This window comes from Nipponia nippon, unplaced genomic scaffold (genome assembly GCF_047370975.1).
Source record: "Nipponia nippon isolate SJK-2023a ecotype South Korea unplaced genomic scaffold, ASM4737097v1 scaffold_3, whole genome shotgun sequence".
NCBI lineage: Eukaryota > Metazoa > Chordata > Aves > Pelecaniformes > Threskiornithidae > Nipponia > Nipponia nippon.
Genome location: NW_028262347.1, coordinates 34,076,671 through 34,100,379, shown reverse-complemented (window position 1 = coordinate 34,100,379; position 23,709 = coordinate 34,076,671). Strand labels below are relative to the sequence as shown.

The 23,709-nt window shown below is 41.0% G+C and overlaps 1 protein-coding gene across 2 annotated transcripts in view; it reads right to left on the bottom strand.

The window, feature by feature from the left end:
- TMEM117 (transmembrane protein 117) overlaps window positions 1-23,709 on the bottom strand; it is a 221,629-nt gene that overhangs the window by 23,476 nt on the left and 174,444 nt on the right. For both annotated transcript variants that reach the window (XM_087764857.1, XM_087764858.1), the window contains exon 6: window positions 17,988-18,147. In XM_087764857.1, the coding sequence (XP_087620983.1) occupies window positions 17,988-18,147 (160 nt within the window). The remainder of the gene's footprint in view (window positions 1-17,987; window positions 18,148-23,709) is intronic.

The following is a 23,709-nucleotide window of genomic DNA, read 5'->3' as shown; positions in this document are numbered from 1 at the left end:
GGAGGTGAAGATGGTCTTTTCCACCACCTGTTGTTTCAGAAATCTGTCTCTCTTTCACCTACCCACATAACCTTATATCTCCATAATCTTTGCCACTAACAACAGTACTTACGTGCTTTTCCCCTTACTGTATTGTCTTCCGTAACTTTCTCCCTAACATCTACAAGTTGTAGACTTAATTCAGTAGTCCATATTTTTTTATTTTGAGAACTTTCCTGACAAAAGTTTTGGAAAATGACATGTTGCCTGCTCTCAGAGATGCTGTTACAAGGGCAGTAAGCAAATGCAGTATGCTGCCTGTAGATAAATGCGTGGTTTCCAAACTTCCAAGTATGACTCCAAAACTTTTAATTACTGGCATCAATGAATCAAGGGAGCTACATTACAGCAGCTGAGTGATTACTCTCTCAGTGTGATTAATAGACCAAGTGGGGTTTTAAAGCAAGGTTCTGCATGTGTATATGCATGTAGAGAAGAGGTAGATGTGGGTGTTTTGGGGGGAGTTCCAGCTTAACTAGTCAAAGCCATATAATGCAGACAGTTACTGAAACTTTCTGGACAGGAAAATATAGAATTCAAGCACTATTTTCAATTGTTTAAAGAAATGCTAAATCAATTTTCTCATCAGAGGAGCTGTTTTAGAGCAACTCACCAAGTCAAGATAATGAATGAGCTGTTCTTTCACAGCATTCCTCAAGGAGGAATTATCCCAAATGATATGGTTACTTAATATGAACATTTATAAAGGGACAGTCATTATGCGAATTATGTATTTACATAATTTATTTCAACTTCCAGTTTATAGCAGCAGTTTTATCTTTTTTTCATTCAGTGATAAAAAAGGCATCAATTATAATTCTTCTAGCATGTCTACAGAACAAATGTCTGCTAGTGAAGTTGCTGTGCTCATTCAAACAAATAATTACACATCGGAGGGTCCTGGGCAATCTACATTTACCAAAATAACAAATAGATAAAAACTGCACACATAAATGTAGCAGTTTAGGTATATGAGAAATGCACTACAAAATATATTTAGGGGCATGCTGGTCTGTAGCAGTGCTACCTACCATGTGATGACTATTAGACGGGCACTTCTGCTGTTAAATATGTAAATCCACTTAGAGCCCAGAGAGCAATATGCTTGCTGCCATGTTTTTAAAAGAAAACAGAGACTATTGCTTTCATGTCTCCTCAGACTCAGTACATTTTTACTGAGGTTTATCCAGTTTGCATGGACAAAGCATGGCTGCAAAGCATGCAAGTGTGAAAGAAATATGAGCAGATTATAACCAGATTATAACAAGTATTACTGCAATTTCAAAGAATCTATAATCAGCAGTGGAGAGGTATAATGCAGGAAAGCAATTTAGAGCCACACCACAGGTTATTATTACAGCAATGTACTATTTAGGAATTAAAGACTTCTGGGCTATTGGTCTGCACCAGCATGCCTGACAGCAGAGGTTGGCCAAATGTTCTGGTCTGGCCTACAAGCAATTTCACAAGCAAAAATTCAGAAGCTGAGTTATTAATAACATAACATTTGTTAATGTACTTTGGCAAAGACCCTGCTAGACCTTGCAGATCCTGAAAGGATCTGAGAGCTCTATCTCATAGTTTTTCCACTGCAAATCACAGATATTCACAAAAGACAGACTCCCCTGATCTGGGCTACAAAACACACTGACCAGAACAGAAATTTTTTAAATCATGGCTCAGGTGAACGTTGTGGAAGATTAGAAGCTCCTATAGTAACACAGCATGGGGAATCCATGAGGCTTGAGGACAAAAAGCTCATCATAACATTCTCCTATCTTCTTGTATTCTTGATCAATACGAAGGTTGATCAAAGTATTGATTACTCCTTAACAATTACTCAGAATGACCAGACCTTTCATAAGAAACTCAAAATAACAAGTTCATGAATTAGGTAGGAATTAACTTCTCCTTCCTAAAATGTTCATGACTTTTCCCCCTCTCATTTTATCTGCATTTCCCAACTTCTCCTCTGAGTTTTCCTGCAGTCAGCTGCCAAACTTCTTGCTTTAAATGCTGAGTCAAAATACAAGGATAATATCACTCATGTCACTCTTGTATATTTTGTAGCAACCATTTAAGAAGCAAGCAGTACTATTTCCTTCTTGATAAACATACACAGTTCCTGTACATACTGTCTCACACCTAATTCTAAAGACTTAATTGTTTTATATGAATCCTAACTAGACACATGGAAAACCTTATGTTAATAAAAAAAGCAAAGCCCCATGAAACAGTTTCTTTGACAGAAAACAGTTATTCAAGGCTCGCTACTTAATTGGCACTAATGACAACATTCTACTTCCCTGAAAACCACTCCAAAAGCCTTCACTGATTTCCGTGATGTAAAGTCAGCCACATATCTGATCTCTGAACTTTTCTTTTTGTAAGTATGAGTCTGCACAAGGATTTCTACCAGAATGTATTACCTTTTAGAACTAGATCACTAAGGAAAACTGAGTTCATGTTCTCATTCTGACTTTAATGTTATACGAATCTATAATTTCCCCATAAAATATAATAATAATTTTATTTAATTTTCTTATACAACCTGGAGGCCGATCTAGCCTGTATGCCAGTATGGTTCTGTGTGACTGTACAGACATGGTTATCCCATCCCCAAGGGAATCCGTAGTTTAACTATTATCTTTTAAGACTCTCGCTACTTTTCTGCATTTCCAATAGCAATCTGTGTCTTATAAATTAAGAATACTGGTAATTGATCAAGTAAATAATTGCATTTGATGGACAACATTGTCCTGACAGGTAGTCCCTTTGGCAATACTCACTGAGGCATACTTTATAGAAGAAACATCATAACTGCATATTTGCATTGGGACACACTGTGGAAATTTATGGACCAGCTCTGCATGGGGAATGAAAACTTTATTTTTCAGGTCTTTTCAGTGTTCGAAGTTGTTTATACTTAGAAGTGCTATGTAAAGGAAAAGCAAGAGTATTATTGCTATAAAAATGAATATGAAAATGAGGTTGAGAAATGATTACATGGAAGTGGCTATCTAACAACTGTTGAGACTCTGAGCATCACCAGTATGAACTAGGCATTTTGCCTGCAAATTAATGCAGTTGTGTCAAGTTGGAGCCACTGTGTGAGTGAAGGCTAAAAATGGAGCCAGGATGCTGGAGCACAGCCCTGTAGAGCTGGGAAAAGCCTCACCTCTGACGATCTGAAGTTCAGCAGGTGAAGGGGGCAGAGGCTGTTCTTCCTTCTGGACCTCTCCCAACCACAGAGCAACAGAGTGAGAAAACTCTGTATGGGAAACCCTGGTGATTTTTGCCCTTCTCAGTCCTTAGGTGTAATTTTATAAGTGCAAAAGAGAGAAATGCAACAAACTGTTTGCACTATGAGAAGAGAGCTGTTTGGGGTTTATTTTGCTATTGAAATGGCACTAGAGGAATTCATACAACACAAGGGCACCCAGTTACCACCGCGGCAGGTGCCATACAGAACAGACAGAAATCACAGCATTGATGCTTACCGTTCACGTGTGCCTGTGTACAATATACTGATTTCATTTGCTTATAACTTTTCCAAATTTAACTGCTTGGGTTGAACACAGCCCATGCCAGGTGTCTGCCTCAGGCTGTTTTTTTTCTGTTTGGTTCTATGTTTCTGTTTTAGGGTTTTGACATTTTCAACTTGCACCATTCAAACACTTCTGAGAGTGAGACCAAAGAGAAAATAAGCTGCTATGATGTGTAGAAACGCCTCATGCTTTGAAGTAGAGACGTACAGTTTAGCAAGGGAGTAACTTTGTGTCAGATGTGCCTTTTGCTTCCCCGTGAATATCTGCCCCAAACTGGAAGAGTTTAAGGTACCTTTGAAAAAAGTCAATAATTTTCATATTTGCAAGAATTTAGCTAAAGGTTCAGAAACAAGTATCTTCACACACTGTGCATCACTCAGCATGCCAAAGTGTCTCTCAGCTCCCAGAGCTCATCAGACTACGAAACTGCCATTCTCAGAAGAGAGACAGAGCATCCTCCATTCCCCCTTTGCCTCCCACCCCGATTGCTTTTGCTGGCAAGACTCTGAGCTGCTCTCAAACAGGGACTGAGCTGGCCCTGCACAGCAGCTGAGGGACGGAGAGTCAGCTTTCCTGTAATTACTGATCCCAAGTACTCTGCGTGCAGATGGAGCCAGGCACCTGGAGCTGAGGGAAGATGGGGGCAGGAGGGCTCCCGGCTCTGGGTCTGAGTCTAGCAGGGATGCAGTGGCCCAAGCCCCATTCCTCCTCCCTCCCCACCAGCCCTCTCTAAGAGGCCGAGCAGAAGGTTTGGCATATCTGTGTGCAGCCACACAGTTAAATGAAGGCTGTGTCCACCTGGGCCATGCTGTGAAGGGGAATGAGAGCAGAGAGAGAAAGGTTTGATAGGAAAATTGGAATAGGCTACACAAAAGGAGCAAGAGGAGGGGAGAGACTTGTATCAGGGCAAGAAGGTGGAGTGTTAGAAAGGATGGTGGGGATGGGAGCAGGAGATTGGGACTGGTTGGCTAAGGAAAAAGGACTGACCTGGGGAGAGAGTGAAGGGAGAAGAGAAGAGATTTTGATTTGGACAGCAGGCTTGGAGTGGATGATTAGGATTCACTGCATGTGGAGACTAGAAATGAGAGACTCAGAGACTGAAAACTGGAATTGGATAAAAGTAATGGGATATGTCACAGAACCAGGGATGAGGAGGACCCAGGATGGGGGCAGAGAGGGAGACATGAAGAGAGGATTTGGAAGTGACAGGAAGGAAAAAGCCAAGTTTGGGGAAATAGTCAGAAAGTGTCAGTGCCTCTCTGGCTCTGGAGTTTGGACCGGTCACCATGACTCCAATTATCACCACCCTCTGCTGTTAACAAGCACCTGTGAAGCCCAGAGGCAAAGTACGTGTCTCCTCTTCCTTCTGAAGTGGCTTATCAGAAGAAAAACCACACACTGCTATTAGCAGGTAGCTCACATGGCACAAATCTGTGCAGGGGAGCTAACAGTTCCAGTACCCTGATAAGACACATTGGATTTATATGGCAGACGTCTGATTTTGAGGTCGCTATCTTTTTGTAAAAACTAAAGGATATATGCACACAGAAAGTCCTGCATTAAGGGAACTCTCTGGAGGTTTCAATGGTGAAGACTCATGAACTAGGAGATGTCATGCTAAGGTTATCTGTACCGTGTGTGTATGTATGGTACAATCCTTAGTTACATGATCACACGCTGTTTGTTCCAGAGGACACAACCCTTTTTCATTAAAGAGGATCTAACTTGTGATTGCGAGGTGGGAATATATAGTGACAGAGACCCCTGTTCTCCTGCGCTCTGCATCTGCTGGCCAAGCTGGAAGGTGTGTGGGAAGAAGGGTGTAAATGCAAGAGGCAGCAGCAGATGTGAAAACATTTGCCTCTTGTTACAGGGGTCACTGCTGCCCGGAGGAACTGAATTTGGCCAAATCTGCCGTGACACATCTGTGAGATACTAAGTGAATTTCTAAAACCAAACGATTCCCAAGCAGTTATAAATTGTTTGCCATTTTTTTTTCCGTGTGATTGCATCCGCATCCCACCTAAGCTTAGATTTGTTCAAGTGACAAGTGTCCATGGCTGGTATTGAAATCAATGAGAGCTGGACCCGAATATATTGCCACTGGGGAGAAGAGAAAGGACTGACAAAATATCCGTAGGGATAGCAAGAGTCCTATAGTGCATAGCACTACCTAGATAGGACTGCCCTGTACTCCTTTAAGATCAGCGTAAAAAGTTACCAGTCTTTTTTATGGAGCTAAATATATGACACAGTTATAGCCATCACTCAAAATAAGCAAAGAAACTGCTTTTACAACTGTTTGAATTCTACAAGGGAAATAGGGCTGTCAGTATAATGTATAGGATTACATCAAGTAAATATGTGGCTCTGTCTGCTCCTAATGAAATAATATGCTAAACCCTCCTCCCCCAGTTAGGTAACCGCTCAGCTAAAAGATGGGTAATAATATAAATTTTCCTAATAATGTCCTCAGACATCTCAAATTAGGGACTCTCTGTCTTCAATTTCTTTGTGCCTCAGTATAAAATGTGGACAATAATAGACAATAATACTCCTATTGTGAAGGCTATTGTGAAGATAAATACATTAATGCTTGAAAAGCCCTTAGGAAGTACAGCGATGAGTGTCACAAAAAAGCCCACGAGGAAATGAATGATTTCATCTTCATATCAAGGTTTCAATAGTGTGCAGTAAGTAAGGCCTAGGGCCACATGCTGCACAGAAAGGGTAAACCAAAATATTGAATAGCTTCTCATTAAGTGAACACCATTCATCCAGTGCAGCAAGTGAGACAGAGGTCCTGTGGAAAAATGGGATGTGAATAGATAATTAAAGATTGTATCATAATGCCTACACACAGTAGGGGTGAAAAGTTTATACTGGTGACCTTAATTCTGGCATCTCCTAACTTCTGAATGCATGACTCTGCAGCCTCAATAGTGTTGTCTCATTTTTAACACCATTTTTTATGTGTAACTGTATTTGTGTTGCTTAAATCATCATCTGCTCATTCTGATATTAGGCTTGTTTGTGTGATACTTTTCTTTCTCTCATCCCCTGTATTTGGAACACTTTGTCCAGATATGCAAATCTTTGCAGCCTGACCTTGAGGAATAGTAGGAGTTTGTATAATTTAGATTAGTGCAGTAATTGTTTGGCCCAGATGCCAGAAACATCCCCAAGGGTATTTAACATTCATTCAGAAGATGTAGCTGTTGCTTTGCACCTTAAGGTCAGGACAAAAGTTACCAACTTGCAGCCAAGAGAATACACTGCAGCTCTTGCCTGGGAGGTGGCAGCCACAGGTGGCTGGTGCAGCACCAAGCAGGCTGCCTTCAGAAATGCTATGGGGCACAGTCTGGACAGTCTGAGCAGCCTTCTCCAACACACAGTCTGCAGAAACCAGTCTGAATCAGGGCCACCAAAAAGTACACTTGCAGACTCGAGATGGGACAACAGTCCCTTTGGCTTCCTTTAACTCTGGCTGCCTGATAAAGCAGATCACTTAATCACTTTTCTGCCACCTACTCCTAAATAGATCGTGTGCTGTACATGGGATCACTGCTGCTGTTGAGGATTCTTTGTTTCTCCACTTTAGGCACAGAGTTCTGAAGCAGAATGAAATTTCATTATAAACCTAATGCATGCTGCACATTGTACAGTCAAGCCCAAAGACGACCTGAGAGAAACTAAAAGCAAAGAGTAATCCAAGAAGGATTATAGGATTATACCCTTAAATCCATAGTAAGATACATTAGAAAGAGATGTACACTGTTTTCTCATTTTCATCTACCGCTGATAAAATGGATTACCTAGCCACAAATTTCCATCACTTAATTCCGCGTGTGGTACCTGATGTGGGAAACAACATCATAGCAAAGCTCACTGAGAACTGACAGAGAGTGACATCGAAGCTGGTTTTGTATGAAAGGAAGAGCTAGAATGTCTCTCCTGAAAGATGAAATAAAATCATAGCCCAAAATGACCAGTACCAGCCAGAACAGCTACAGTGCAATCTTCAGGATTACTGTATCACGTAATTAATGTGGGCGGGGGTGCAAGCCATAAATGCACTGAGAAATGCAGTGCTCCATAGGCTTCTACAGTTGTTGAAGAAGAGATGGAAACAGAGTTGGCCAAGACAGAATAAAAGCTTCTTGAAGGTGCAAGCCAAATGTGGCTGGCTGCAGCAGAAAAGCAGCTCTACCAGGTTTGGCTCACTGAAACCATGTGAGTACTTCATCCCGGGAGCAGGGCTCCACCACCAGCATCTGCCTTTGCTTTGTGCCTACCTCTGTGCCACTGGTGTGCTGTACAGCATTGCTGGATGGAGGGAGAGGATTTCAGGGGATCAAGCCAGTTTCAAGTCCTTCTCCCCGCTGCCATGCTACCCTGCCCAGCAGGACCAGCTGGCTACAACTGTGGTCTGTCTTCAGAGACAGGGAACTGCTTGCAAATGGCTGCTTCGAGCTGGAGGTAGCTAGGCATGGAGCTAGGCATGGAGCTGCAGCTGCAGCTGCAGGGCCCGGGCCTCTCTCTCTTACAGCCCTTCTGAGTGCTTCAAACCGCCCCCCCCATGCCTTAGGACATGGACTGCCTTGCTCAGAGCCAGACCTGAAAGTGTCTGTTTAATTCGCCTTCATCCAGGGAGAAATGGATGCAGTGCCTGGTTCAGAGGCCCTGACAGCTCCACCTTGCATTGGTTGATAATGGATAGTCCCCTCCATGCCTGCGGCTGCCCTCCCTGCTAACAAAGTGGGAGATGAAGGCATATGGAGCCAGCTGTACTCATCACATACTACCTGAGGCTGTCTCATTCTGGCATCGGAGGTATCAAGACAAGTTCAGCATTACTGGCTACTGCAGCAATCGAACAAGTGTTGGGGGAGGGAGGTGAAAAATATAGCTCTTTCCCAGTTTGATTAACATCGTTTTTTGTCTCTGTTTGTACCATTTCAACAATAGCGACAATGTGTTAATGCACCTACAGCACCCGTTGGCTCATGCAGGGCTCTAAGGAATCTTAATAAAAAATTATATTGCAAATACTATCTAGGTACTAGGAAGAGATAAAGAAGAGGTTAATTATTTGGGGACCAGCCGAGACAGTACAGTCCAAAGTCAGCTGCAGTGCACTACTGAGACTATTTGGATGCATGTTGATTTAGTTGCTTCACTGCTCCAGTGGGAAACACAGATTCACACTGTGTCATGTAGTGCTGGTCCCCAATCTATCTGTCAGATCTGGTAAGTGTTATGCTGGGGAATCTCCTCTCCCTAATGAGCATTACAGGATGGGCAGGCAAACATGGTCATATTCCAGAAAAGAGAAACTTTTTAGCTTCTGACCTGTAGGAGACTAGAAGCCTGGTTGACTTAAGGCCACGCTTACACAACACCTATGACCCACAGGGACATGACGCCAAGCACGATACAGCTGAGTAATTAAATGTTAGTTCAAAATCAGAAACCATTGCAAATATAATTTCAAATCACTAAAAGCACTAGGGAATACTTCCCCTCCTCTACCCATACGAGAATGAATTACTTATTGATGGGTTCAGTAAAGTCTGATTCTAACAGATGCAAAAATATCTAATGTACTCAGTATCTCAAGACACGCAGTGATTAACTACATATGTCCCTTTTGTTATACAAAGAAAAGCAGCAGCTTTATAACATGTTAGAAGAGCTCAAAGGCAATAAAAGTAAGCATGTCTTTTTGTTAATGTCTCATATAACAGGCTTCAATCTTTCCAAGGAAGTATAAACAACTGCCATTCAATCAGCTTTGCAGAAATAATGCAGTTAGACCAACAATATCAGGCATATTTTTGTTTCTGTTCCCCTCTAAGGTTTGATTAAGAGCAACCAAGCTGGTTTTGCTCCTTCTCCTTACTTGAACTCGGTATTGTTGCTAGGTGGATCTATATGCCCAGGTACAACCTGTCACTAAGTCTTGTAAATTCAGTATGCCACGTAGCTAAATGTAAGATATTGACAGGCATAAAACTTGTCTTAAGGCAACACTCTATCTAGTGATGGCAAACTATGGTTTATGTTTCTTTTTTTAACTCACATGGTTGCATTTACAAATTGCATGCAATTCTATCACTTAGAAGACAGCTGAACCAGTTCAATCTCATCTCAGATTTTTCATTTTTAGATAAAAACTTGTGTAACAACGCTCCTTACAAAGCAGATTTCTACAATCAAATAATATATTCCAGAGCATTGCTGTGGAGAGTTGAAATTATCTGAATGTCACCATTACTGTTATATCAATATATATCACAGCAATATAATCTTAAGCAATGCAACGCTCATCAGACATACATCCCACAACAACAAAGCCTATCACACACTGATTATAGCAGAATCTGTGAAAAGACTCTCCTTGCAACTGAAGATGAAAATAGTTCTGTGAAAGACTTGCAAAGAATTTCCAGCTTTTCTTGTTCCTAGAACTCCATGGGTTTTCTGCATTTGGGCTGGATATGGTGGTTTCAGGGAGTCGTGTGCGAAAATGCTAGGTCTGCTTTTGGAGAACTGCTTCATTATATCAGGCAAATACCTGCACTGCAAAACAAGGGCCTCAGTGTCACATGTATGGCACGTACCCATTGTCAGGGTAAAAGGGAATGACTGTGACAAATGAGAAGCTTTTTCAGCTAATTCATTTTGTGTGTAGTCATCTCAGAGCCAAGAGGCTCCAGCTGGGACTGGTGCCTGATTATGCTAGAAGCTGTACCAAGTCAGACAGCATCCTTCTCTGAGCACCTTAGGGGCTAAGCAGACAATCAGGCAACTAGTGAAAGAAAAGAACTACAGTTGTTCCTTTTCAGTAAATGAGGAACTGAGTCACAGAGCTAAAAAAAGGGCCCAGCTCTCAGCCAGTATAATTGGCACAATAGGATTCAGGTCAGCACAAACACACCAAGTTACAGCAGCTGAAGCAAACCCTGGAGTTGCATCTATAATGTCTGAGACAAATATAATGCAGCCAAGTAAGACTGAACCATCCACAACCAGTGTAAAGGACAAAATGTACTTAAAAATACTGTACTTCACATGTCTTGTTTGACAAAATCCACAGCATAAAATGATGGTGCTGGTTATCAAATTAGACAAGCACAGAATGAAAACACTGCAGTATAAACCAGACAGCTCATTAAAAAGGTAGGGTATATAATGTGCAATAAGGGACAAGATACACTCACCTTTTCTCAGGGGAAAATGATTTTGCTTATCATTTTCTTAGTCCCAAAGTAACTGAAAGAGTTGAAGAAATAAACTGTACTTTACAGTGAGTTCTGGCAAGAGGGCAAAGGAATGTTTCAGGGATTTTCAAAAGGAATTTATACATCCAGCTGGACCTTGAAAATATTCCAAGAGAAACTTCTGGGTTTTAATTACACAAAACAACGCTGTACTTTTCCCCCCTCATCACCCTTTTACATAAACACTGCATACACTTCCATCAAACTCAAAATGTGTTTTCCTTCGAAATAAAAGCAGTGGATTTCAAATGCATTATTTTATTCTCTGTTCTACAAGTATAGTACATTTCCACTCTCTTTGCCTTGTCCACAGAAAACAACAATGTGAAGGAGGTGTGGAGGAAGGGTCCATGCACCAGTTCCTCAGAGCCTCACTTCCCTGCCAGGAGAGGGACAGGAACATTTCACTTTGTGGGACGCTGACTCCTATTTCTAGCTGCTTGTTCCTGAGCTGTCGAACGGGCCACTTCTGGGACCACACTAACTTGTCCCTCTCAGTACACGATAGCCAGGAAGTAACCCACTCCCTTGATACCACTCACAGGCAGAAGATACAGGAAAGCTAACCGAAAACAGATGTCTGATGGGATGGATGGAAGTGGAGCTCAGGAGAGCTACTGTTCTGTGTTCAAAATACAAGGGAGAAAGACTCGATAACCCTCAAACCAGTGACTCTCAGGGAAACAAAAAAAAGCACTTTGGGACTGAGAAATTCAATGCGGATATAAATCCATGAGTAGGAGCGGTGGAGGCAGATTCTATAATCCACAATTGTAGAACAGGCAAGAAAGACCTGTGTCTGACCCACTAGAAACAAATGCCATGGTGCCAATAATGGCATGAGAAACTTTATCATTTTGTCGGTTAAACACTATTTAGGAATGTACTCAAGTCTGTCACTTGAATTTGTAGTAAGTACAAATAAAGCAAAGCTGTAGATCAAGAGTTGTTCCCTTCTAGTCTTTCTAATTCACTTTTATTTTTCAGGATTATTTTTTAATGTTTTACATCAGTGCTAATAAGGATCACTTCCACGATCCATAGAAGGAGGAGGATGTAGAAAGGACAAAAGAAGAAAGGAAAGTCTTTCCTACGTGAGAGACTTTGCAGGAAGGAAAACCTATTACTTGCTATAGAAAGGTTTCTCCCAAAATCACCTCACTTGAACTTGTCCCCTTCTCCTTCAGAGATCTGCAGGCCATGGGAGATACAGTACCGCAGAGCCAACCCTCACAGTAGGGTTCTTCAGAAAACATTGCACAATTAGCTGAGTACAAGCGTGTGTTCAAAATGCTTACCCATTTTTGTAATGCTGTTTGACACGCATGTCTAAAATCTGCTAGTGAAGAGCAATGTACTCTGAGCGGAATGAAACACTCCACACAATATCTGAAAAAAGTAGTCCAGGGTATATGGCTCATCCCTGTAAAACCTTGCCATATGGTAACGGCTGGGGACACCAGTAATGGAGCTGGATCTGCTGTCAGTTTTATTAAAGGTGAATTCCCATCTATCCTGACTCCTCTGAAAAACCTGTCACTGGTCACCTGCCCTTATGGCTAGGTTCCCATCTTGAAAGGGCAAGTAGTAGATGAATAAAAAAACATAGTAACCCCTCACATACAGAAATCCGGACTGTCAGAGACAGTTGCAAAAGTTGTTTGCAAACTTCACTAACACAGATGTTTCTCACGGGTTTTGACTTGCATTTTATTATTGTGTTTTCATATGTTACAAAACCCAGCAAAGGTATGATGGAAAGTACACTGACATTCAAAAGCTTGCTTCTTCAGAAGTGGTTGTGCTGAATGGGAGGTTTTTAGAAGGACATTTTCATTCCAGGTTTGGTAACTTCCTCGGGAACAAACTATACATTGGTACTTTTTGCTATTGCTTCTTAGGAAACAAAAAAATTTCTATACCACTCGTGAATCAAATGTACAGCTGAGAGGATCTACTCTGACAGGAATGACAAATTATTTTGTATTTTGCTTTGTCTATGGACACAGAATAATTTCTTGCTTATCTGTTTCAAAGGAAAACTACTATACCTGTGTATTCTGCTTAAAGTGTAAATCAGGATTCTCCTCTTGTTGGTATACATGTAAATTAATTCTATCAAATTAGAGAGTGTAAATCCAGTTAAAAGTCACAATCAAATTATGTTTGCAAAGTTAAATAGATTTTCTAAAAAAACCCCCAAACCTCTAAAAATCAAGTCTTTACCCACTTTGCGTGGACAAGACTGTACTTCTACTCTATCTTTAAGTATTCAAGCAAATTATATCTTCTTCTACGCACTTGATGTTGTGGGTGGTGTTTTTTTATGTGCTCACACATCGCACTAGATTTAATCAAAACAGCCACTCCATCAGTGTAAAATTGAAAATAAATGGAACTGTCCCCACTTTAAGTATTTGTTAACAAGACCAGAGTCTTCCATGTTGCTGATAATGTTTCTGTGTTACTGTTTAACAATGACATATACAAAACATAATTAACATTGCAAAGTAGCTAAATTAACTACTTTTTTTCTGGGAATTATGAAAAACTAGAAGAAAAAACACAGGAGAGTCTAAATACAGATTATCTTCAATCTGTTAACCTTCTAATTCTCTTATTAAAACTCTACCAAAGACAGAGGACCAGACATTCTGCAGAAAACAAAACAAAAAAAGAAGTGACAGGCCACCCATTAAATATGTTGATTTTCAACTGCAGTAGCAAGGAGTGATCTACAGTTACGTATTAAAGCAATTTACATACAAAAATATTACAAAAAATACATTTTAAAAATGGTTATTATTAAAAAAAAATCTGTCTGCTGATATCGTTACACCTACATAAGCAGAGAACCAGCACTAGTCATAAGGAATGTTGTTAATTATCGAACTCTCTTTGACCTTCATTTCTTTCAAGTTACCCAGAAGGACAAAATTCTACTCGCTTTTTTTATAAGAGTATTCCCATTTGGTATTAGTGGGATTATTTTGCTAGTTTGGTTAAAGATGCACATATAAGAGCTTTCTCAAAGAATCTTAGACATAAGTGCTTCCTGGCTTCTGTTTATTCCACTCATCCAATACAGAATTTCTTTGGTTTATTGAAGAATAAATTCTTCTTTTGGAATCAAACACTGTTTTCAGGTAGCTTTTAAATCACTCAGATATTGTATCTGATTGTACTGTCAGATAAAAAGTTGCAGTAAGTCATAAGAGTTGCAAGAATCTACACCGTGGGACTTGCAAAGTGCTCAGCAAGGTAGCTACAGCGTGTAACTCCACTGTGATGCTGAAATACTCCACTGTCTTTCAGAAGTCTGGAGAAACCTGTAAACGCTCACAAAAGACACTACAGAGATGAAACAATTCATCTCCCCTGGATACATGAGGTTTAATAATCCAGCCACCACAGGCTCCTACCCATTAGCAAAGTCACTAAGAACATGACACCAGGAAAAAAAAAAAAAGGCAGTATATAGGCTAATGCATGAGTTACTGTCTACTTGCTCTAATAGAGGTATTCGGAATGTGGGATTATAGTTTCATTTTTCAGACTTAGGCCTTTAATTAACAGCTTTTCCATTACGTCTTTGAGAAAGAGAACTAAATACGTGAATTTTTCATTAAAATAGTAAAAAGTTCTATTACATGATAATAGCATTGCTACATATCCAGCTTTAATAAGTGTGGTCTTGCACTCAGTCTGAAACTAAGGCTAAAAATATAATGATGCCCATGTACAGCAGTGAATGCTATAGGTGCCAGAAATATACATATGTTGGCCCATCTCAATTATCAGGGCATGCGTAATCAAACACATTGTGAAAATTACTAACTTCATCACTTCCATACTGTGGAAAAAATAACAAACTTATAGAGTTTTTACTTTCTTACTATAAGCAAGCACATGTCCTTTAAAATGAACGAATGCTCACCTGCATTGGACTGAATTTGATCTGTTGTTTTCCAGTAAGAAAATATGCAATCTCTATACTTGAAAAAACCAGTGTTTGTATTTACATTGGATAAAATGTCCTGACAACCAGGACTGGAACAGACTCAAACAGCCTATAGTGGGTATTGTCTCTGATACGCTGTCCTAGACCCACTGAAACTTAAATTCCATGCAAATCGTGGCCAGGCAGCAGTGGGAGAAGTGGAGATCACCCTGCCTGCAAGAGTCAGGCATGTGCTAAAGAAGCCTCATTGATAAAACACTAGCAGAGAAATAGTACTTTGGCCCTTTGACGAGCTGTGGAAATAGCTGAGCAGGATCCTTGCAGAGCTGCAGCTCTGGACTCGAGCCGTGCCACCCTCATAACATTTCTTTTGAGTCTGGGTTAAGGGATGGTTCCTCTCAGCTCGTCATGTTGGGTCTGTTCATTCTCCATGGAGAGAAATGTGCACCTCTAAGTCCTGCTGCATCTCATCCAACTGTAGATGTTTAAAAGCAACCCAACTGTACCTCGATCTCTCCATTGATTATAAAGACACAGTGATTAAAATCAGGTGGAGATGTATACACAACAGCCATCTAAAACAGGCACTCAGGGTCCCTTTTCTTCACTTCAAGGAGGGTGGATGTGGTGATATGCTACAGCAAGGCTGGCAGAAGATGTAGGAACACAGCCTGAGCCAGAAGCCAGCCACACTATCCATGAAGTCCTGTTGTAGTCCTGCAGCCTTCTCCATGATTCTCAGATTGTCTTAATATATTTGCGGTCATAACTTCCACATTTACATTTCAGACACAAGTCTCTGTCTTCTACTCTGTCTCTCATCTGTGCTTTTCTCCCTGACCGGTCCCCTGAACATTTGGTGAATTGCTCGGACTGGAGGAGCCTTTGCACACTAGAAGGAGAGTGGGGCTGGGAGGCAGCCAGGGTTTGTTGCAGGATGGAAACGAAAGCTAAAAAGTGCACGTACCCTTTAGCATCACTCATGTATAACTGTCTGTATAAGGTTCAGCTGTCTGTGTTCTCCACTTCACATGTCTGCCTGGGTTATGTCTAACTGAAAAAAACGTAGCTCTTCAGGGCAGGGACCGCTCAGACTTTTATTTCTTTCTTATGCTCTACATAGGGCTTAGATAAATATTAAATTATAATAATACTAAGAAGGCAAAGCCATCCTTTACAATTATGTGATTATTTTTCACAGCATTGAGAACGGGTTTCCAAACTCAACTGGTTTTCTCTTGCTGCTAAACACAGTATCAACGCTACAATTCAGAGGGACAGAAAGTGACTGTTCTCAAAAATTAGATGAGACTTCATCTGTGCTCTTAGTTAGCATCGGCCTCAAACAGCAATTGCTTAATACTAAGTGTTTTTTTTCTTTTTTTCTAATTTTACCAGTTTGTTGCTAAAGCTTGATAAGTTAGAAAAAAAATCTGTGAAAGAGACACTATTAAAAAGAATTTCTAGAAACATGTAATTCTAAAGCATACTTCAGTCAAAGGATCATGATCCTGATGGTATTCACTTGTGATTTAACACTTTATTGTCTCAATTTGACTTTATTGCAGTAGCAATGCAATGATCCTAGAACTACACTGTAAATAAAACATGCTAACTTAGTTGCACAGTCCAAATAACTTTAAATAAATAAATAACTCACTCCATCACACAAACATCAGTCAAAAATGCAATTAAAAAGAACCTCTTGCTTTGTGTTGTAAAAATATGAACTAGTACTTGGGACAGGCTGTTTCACATAAAATTCTTCCCTATATTCAGCAACTCCAAGGTCAAAGTACTGGAACTTCATTTTTCAAAGTCGAAAGGATGATTTAATAATTATTTTGTGTGAAGACAACTCTGTTTCTCTACCCTGCATACAATATCAAATTGTATAGCTTGATAAATCGTGAATTTTCATTCACACTTTCATTACAGCCCTGTGAAGTACAATCATTTATTATACATTCTCTTGAATCTTTTTGAAACAAGAAACAAAATGTAAAATGCAAAGGAAGAGAAAAGAAAGCACTAGAAATCTTACCAGAAAAACAGTATTCCCTTTCTTATCCTCCTTGTTCTAACCATGAACCGCAGTGAGCACTGAACAGTGGTGGACATTGGAAAATAAAACTGAACTACAGGACTTTATGCAGCTTTTATGTCCTAGTACAGCAGTCATAAATTCTGAGTGCCACCACAGTGTCACCTCTATGATAATTACTCAAGCAATAGATATCTCATTAAAGAGGACTAAGTGTCTCATAAATGGTCTTTGCTAGCAGAGTTACTTAGTAATATACCGGAGAGAAAGGACCTATCAGTTCTTCTCAAGTTCTTTGCTAAACTTCAGTTCAACGGTCTAATATGTCTAGGACCAATAGCAAAAGTCACTCAGGCCTTTGAGGCTCCTTTTCCTTGCCTGAGCCCAAATGACCTAATTCTTCACAGAACATTGGGTGAGTTATTCACACAAGGCTCAAACCACAGACAAATGCAAAGGGTAGAGCACAGCATCACATGAAGGAGGGTTTTGGCCACATACTTGTGACCCAGATTCCTTTCTTAACAGCTAGATTCAAAGGAGCAGACACCAGGCAGAATGGAGGGAATCATCTCCCCAGTAAACCTTGCTGGCGGAAGACATTACGGTACAAGGACCTGTCATCAAAGTAAAGAAATCTTCATGTGAAAGTGGAAAGTGGAATCTTAATAGCAATTACTAATTTTCATCTATTAAAGTACTACAATGTGTGTATACCTAATATTGTAAATGCTTGAAATATAGAAGTATTTCTTTCTTGTTTGGCTGAATTTCTCTCATCTTCCTAACAGAAGCTTTGAATTTACAAAACAACTAGCTTCCGTTTCTTTTTCTGATTTCATTTTTGCAGAAAACACCTTCTGATCTGGAAAGTCATGCAGTTCTTACCTGGTAGTCTAAGAAGAGAAATCAGCAATGTTTTCACAATAAAAGGCCAGCGGGCTTTTTGCAAAGTCACTGAGAATGGTGTTATAAAATGCCTCTACTAATAGTGGTTGCAAACTAAACATTTATTTACCCTTATGTAGTCTTAGCTAAACGCCATTTGCAATAGAGGAAATAGAATGACTAGGCAGCCTCAGCAGCTTGAATGAAACATTAGGAGAGTGTACCTGCATGACAATAAGAAGGTCAAACACCAAGATGAAGGAAGCCAAGAAGGCTCTTGAGACCTCGTCACTTGGCAGAAATCCACGATTCAGTTTGTCCCAGCTGATCCAGTCAGTAGTGATGACAAGCACAACTACGGAGGTCAGAGTAAACAGAACCGTCCTGCAAGGGAAAAAAAAAATAGTTCAGAGAGAATACGGTAGTAATGAAGATGCATGACGCTATTTTATCTGTCTTCTAATGGTCAGCTAGTGCTTTATCAGTACTTTTCCGCTGATGAAGAGATTGAAGAAAATTAAGTGTACAAACAAATCATTTAATTCAAAATAGGAAAGCAGTCAGCTGTATCCTTAGTAAAAAGAAATTTAGTAGCTAGTACTAAGCATGTTGCAAAATTAGGCTGGAGTATATCACTCTTGTTCTTCATCCCATATTTCTCACTGAAGATGCAAACAAATCAAGTAAAATAAGAAAAAAATAAACGATAATAACGTACCAAGGACTGTATGATCTAGGCCAAATTCAAATGAGCAATTTGAGAGAACATTTTCTAAGGCGCCAAAGACATTAGAACCTTCGAAAAGTCTTTTCTCAGCTGTAGGAGCTATAGGACACTAACTGTGAAGTCTAATTTTTATATAGAAACACGTGTGTGAAAGAAATGTTCATTGCACTAAATTAATCTTTAGTAAATGCTGGTGGTTGTAGATAGATTTTGCTTTGTGTCTCCTAAGATGTCCTTCGTACGAGTTTTCAACACCTCTTATGGCATTTCTGAGAAGTCAGTGAAGAGTGAATTACAAAAGTAATAAAGCCTGCATATGAATGCTATGAGAATTCCAGAAGACCCATTTGGCTAATTCATACAATTTTGCAATATGGTATTTAAGAAAATATCTTTCTAAGCTATCCCGTCAAAATAGCTCTGCATCATTTCCAGCAGCATTTTGGTGATATCCTTCAGGGTTGGCAGCGATGACTGATTGAATTCCCAACCAGGAACTGAATTCCTAACCAGCTGTGGAAGCTGGCAAATTTAGCTGGTAATTTGAGGGGGAGCAAGGCTTCTCCCAATAGCCATAGCTGTCAGTAAATCTGTGCTATAATAGGGGCATATCAACATCTGAATGTACGCACACAGCTAAATAATTGTGGCAGGGTGGAGTTTTTTTCTACAGCAATAAAGTCTCATTTTCTTCAGCTACTGAGGGCTGTAAAACAATGTGAAGAATATTTCCCATGACACTTCCAAATGGGACAAATGCTCAGAAGAGTAAAAGAAAAATCAGTACATCAGTAGTCACAGGCTACCAGTCTGTAGGCATTTCTTTTTATAGATCAGCCTTGGCTGTGTCTGTGTAGGAAGGGAAAACAAATATGCTGTACTGGGTTTGCATGGCAAGGTTTTGGTAGCAGGGGGCTACAGGGGTGGCTTCTGTGAGAAGCTGCTAGAAGCTTGCCCCATGTCCCATAGAGCCAATGCCAGCCGGCTCCAAGATGGACCCGCCACTGGCCAAGGCCAAGCCCATCAGCGATGGTGGTAGCACCTCTGGGATAACGTATTTAAGAAGGGGGAAAAAAACCTGCAGAACTGCCGCCAGAGAAGAGAGGAGTGAGAGTATGTGAGAGAAACAATTCTGCAGACACCAAGTCCGTGGAGGACCCCACGCAAGAGCAGATGAATGCCCGAAGGAGGCTGTGACCCCATGGGAAGCCTGCTCTGGAGCATGCTCCTGGCAGGACCTGTGGACCCATGGCAAGAGGAGTCCATGCTGGAGCAGTCAGTCCCTGAAGGATTGCACCCATGGAAGGAACCCATGCTGAGCAGTTCATGAAGGACTGCAGCCCATGGGAAGGACTCACATTGGAGAAGTTCATGGAGGACTGCCTCCTGTGGGAGGGACCCCACCCTGGAGCAGAGGAAGAGTGTGAGGAGTCCTCCCCATGAGGAGGAAGGAGCAGCAGACACAAAGTGAGATGAACTGACCACAACCCCCATTCCCCATCCCCCTGCGACACTGGCGGGGAGGAGGTAGAGAAAATCAGGAGTGAAGTTAAGCCTGGGAAGATGGGAGGGGTGGGGGGAAGGTGTTTTAAGATTTGGTTTTATTTCTCATTGTCCTACTCTGATTGGCTTCGTAATAAATTAAACTAATTTCCCCAAGTCGGGTCTGTTTTGCCTGTGACAGTAATTGGTGAGTGATCTCTTCCTGTCCTTATCTCGACCCACAAGCCTTTTGTTATATTTTCTCTCCCTTGTCCAGCTGAGGAGGGGTATTGACAGAGCGGCTCTGGTGGGCACCTGGTGTCCAGCCTGGGTCAATCCACCACATAGGCACATAAGCAGTAGTGTACACATTTGGACTCCTAAACATCTTTCTTCTGTGGCGTGATGGGCTGTGTTTCTTCCCAATATAATGAGACACAAAATGACTTGATTACTACCACCTTTACCTTTGAACATTTATTTTTATTCTTAATAAATAAATTCAGTTATATTCAACACTGTGGTTGGCACCACAACAGTATCCCTTGAGTGTATTACCAGCATCTGGGCCAGAAAGAAATGAATGAGGCATATTAGACTTAATTAGGCCTAAGCAATATTCAAGGCTGCTTATCCCCAAAACATTTGCTTAGCTGCCATCTCATCTGTCAGTACCTGAACCTGACGTACTTTTCCACAGGTTCCACCTTGGCACATACCCAGAATGGCTTACATTGGAAAGGTGATTCATTACGGTGCTTTTTTCATGCACATACGTGGGTCTTTCTTGAGCCCCACAAAAGTGTTTTTTCCCACCTATTTCGCCTTCATATCTGAAATTCACATGGACGTAAATGTTTTCTACTTTAGCTGAGAAGTTCTCCAGAAAGAACACAGTCCTTGGTGCTTGTCTGCCAGCCCGTGCAGACTGCCCTGGCCATTGGGTGCACTGATTTTCCTCATCCTCATGCTGAGGAACCCACATCTCCTGGTACATGGACAGTTTAGAAATGTCATTCAAGTCTGCGTAGTTTGCTATGGGAACCATGTACCCAGAAGTTATACTCAACGCTATTCTGCTTCAGTCCTCTTGAATTAGGTATTTGCATTTTGGAGCAAGAGTTCAAAGCATGGAAGGTCAGACTTTGGCATGTATGCAAGCAAAGGCAGACATATTTTTATGCATGCTTCATCGGCATGCATGCAAAGACCAACGTGTGTGCTCAAGCCCTGATTTCCTTGAGGAAATGCATATGCACTTAAAAAACTGCTTCGTTATTCATTCTGAAATGTCAAATAGGGAGGGAAGGGAGCAGAAAATGGGCTGCTAATAGCATAAGAAAATGTGAAACTAATAAAAAAGGTTACAAATAGACTTTTGAAACAGTTGCACTAAACAGCATAATTAGCACTCAGTTGTATTTTTGACCTATGATACTGGAACACAGCAAGATATTCAATACATTCTTTTGGAGTTATTATTACAGAGTTTGTCTGGGTTACAGTTCAGTTCACTTCTTGTGAAAGTACAGCATTGCCCCAGTGTCCTGGGGATTAAGAGAAGCTGAGGATTTCATTTAACTTGACATAACTTGAATCAGATGAACCAATGTGAGCTACCCTGCAATATTTAGGTCAGTGTAGTTTGTCCTTTATTCTGCAATGCACATTACTGAGAAAGAGCTATGACATCAAACTATTCACAGCATTGCTGGCTGGACCTCTTCATCTTCTGCTTACAGAAGGACTATGAGGGGAAAGGCAAGAGAGGATTCACTCTTCTCTGTACCAGACATAAAGAAATGCAACTTCTTTCTCTACTTCACAGAGGAAATACATTTTTGTATTTCACTTCTAATTCTAGCTTGCTGTATTGAATGATTATGTGCCCTGGGCACCTATTCAGATACAATAACACACATTTTACCACCTAGCCCGTACTCTTCAAGATATAATGTTTCTATGAAGAATAAAAATGAAAAAAAATGTCTGCAAGAAAACACTGTCCAGGCCAATGGCATACTGAAAAGTTAAAATTATTAGGTTGGTCCAGAAAAGTCAGTACTGTGCTTATCACTGCCAGTGATGATCTAAAATCCCCAGTTCTACACCGAACTGAGGGAAAGCTTGAAGAGAGGAACTTCTTACCACCAGAAACCTCTCAAGAAGCAGGTAATTTTTTAGACTGTATCTCTATAATCTTTGACAGCCAGACTGACTTTGGTTTTGAATTTGTCAAACCAAGTCACTCATGCCGAACTGAATCCACACTGCTGGCCCTCATTTGCTAACAGAATATTAATTTTCCCTCACACACTTAGCAAGGGCCAAACCAGATGTCTGGCTTTTGCACCTTCCCACAGCAGCACTTTCTTAGACCATAAGCTTTGACCAAGCTGACCAACCACTTAGCATCTATCACCCAGCATATTATATACTACAAGAGGTTATGCACAACATGCACCAGAAGCTTGAGCAGGTTTTTTTTCATTGGCAGTGGCTGCAGACAATCCTTCATGGCAGACAGGGTCATAACCCCAACCCTGCAGTCTCTATCATGCAGAAATGCCATTTCTGGAGGAGAAAGGCCGTAACACCTCCTTTTCCTCTACTCTGCTACAATCAGTAGTAAGTACAGAACATCCACATGCAATGGGCCATCTTCAACAAACTATGCCAAGTACCTGGCATTAATTTACCTACAATGTCTCCACACTGCCATCCTAGTGTTCAAGAATGTAGCCATCATCTTCTGAAGTTTGGACAACCCACCCTAGACAAGTTGTTTGGAAAGCATGTAGAGGTGGGGAAATTCAGAGCTGGTGTGCTATGTCACCAGTCACACGCTCCCATCACAGGTGTCATCCACAGCTTTGCTCTGTGTGATCTCTTGAACTTTGCAAAAGTCTGAGATGGTGGTCACATATGAACCTTCTCTTTGCTCAGTGGAGGTCATAGTTATGTGAACAGAAAAAGGCTGTCACTGCAGCGTAACGCAGACCCTGGCAGATAACAGATTTGCATGAAATGTTTAGAAAACAGGGCATCTTTGATTTGAGGCAGTCCAGTATACAGGTACTGACCTGCACTGCAGGCAGTGCTGCATATTCCCTGCTGTCTCTGGGGAATATCAGTCCATAATTTTTTTTCATATGCCCATAAACTTCATAGCATGCTCATGGAACTTGCACTGGGCTGCTTTGCTATGAGATCACAGACTTCATTTGTTCACTTAGATACAAGCTTCCTAAACCCTGTGCACATTAAGCCGGCATGCAGTGCACTGCATAGCTTCTGCTAGAGAAGGAACTCTGCTAACAGGACGTCACTGGAAATAGTGGGCTTCATTTCGCTCGTGACAGTCCATACATACCTACATTGCCCACTATCTCAGCCCTATTTCTGCCTGTCGGGCTGAAAATATCACACCCTTCTCTTAAACACCTCTTGCCCTTGCAAAAATCACAAAAAAAAATCTTCCCAGACTTTCTGTCTCTCTGCCCCTTGTATACAATGCCTGAGCTGTCACTTGGCACATGATGACCAGAGATCAGGCTGGACTTTCCTACCGATTCTTCAAATAAAAAGCCTGTTATAAAGGAAAGTAGCTCATCATCATCATCCCTCCTTTGCTAGTGCTGAGGTGCCCTGCATGCCACATTCTGGCACAGCTGTGGCCAAAGGGTGAACAAGAACTGAGAAAACTTAAATCAGAAACACATGGACATTAAATAAAT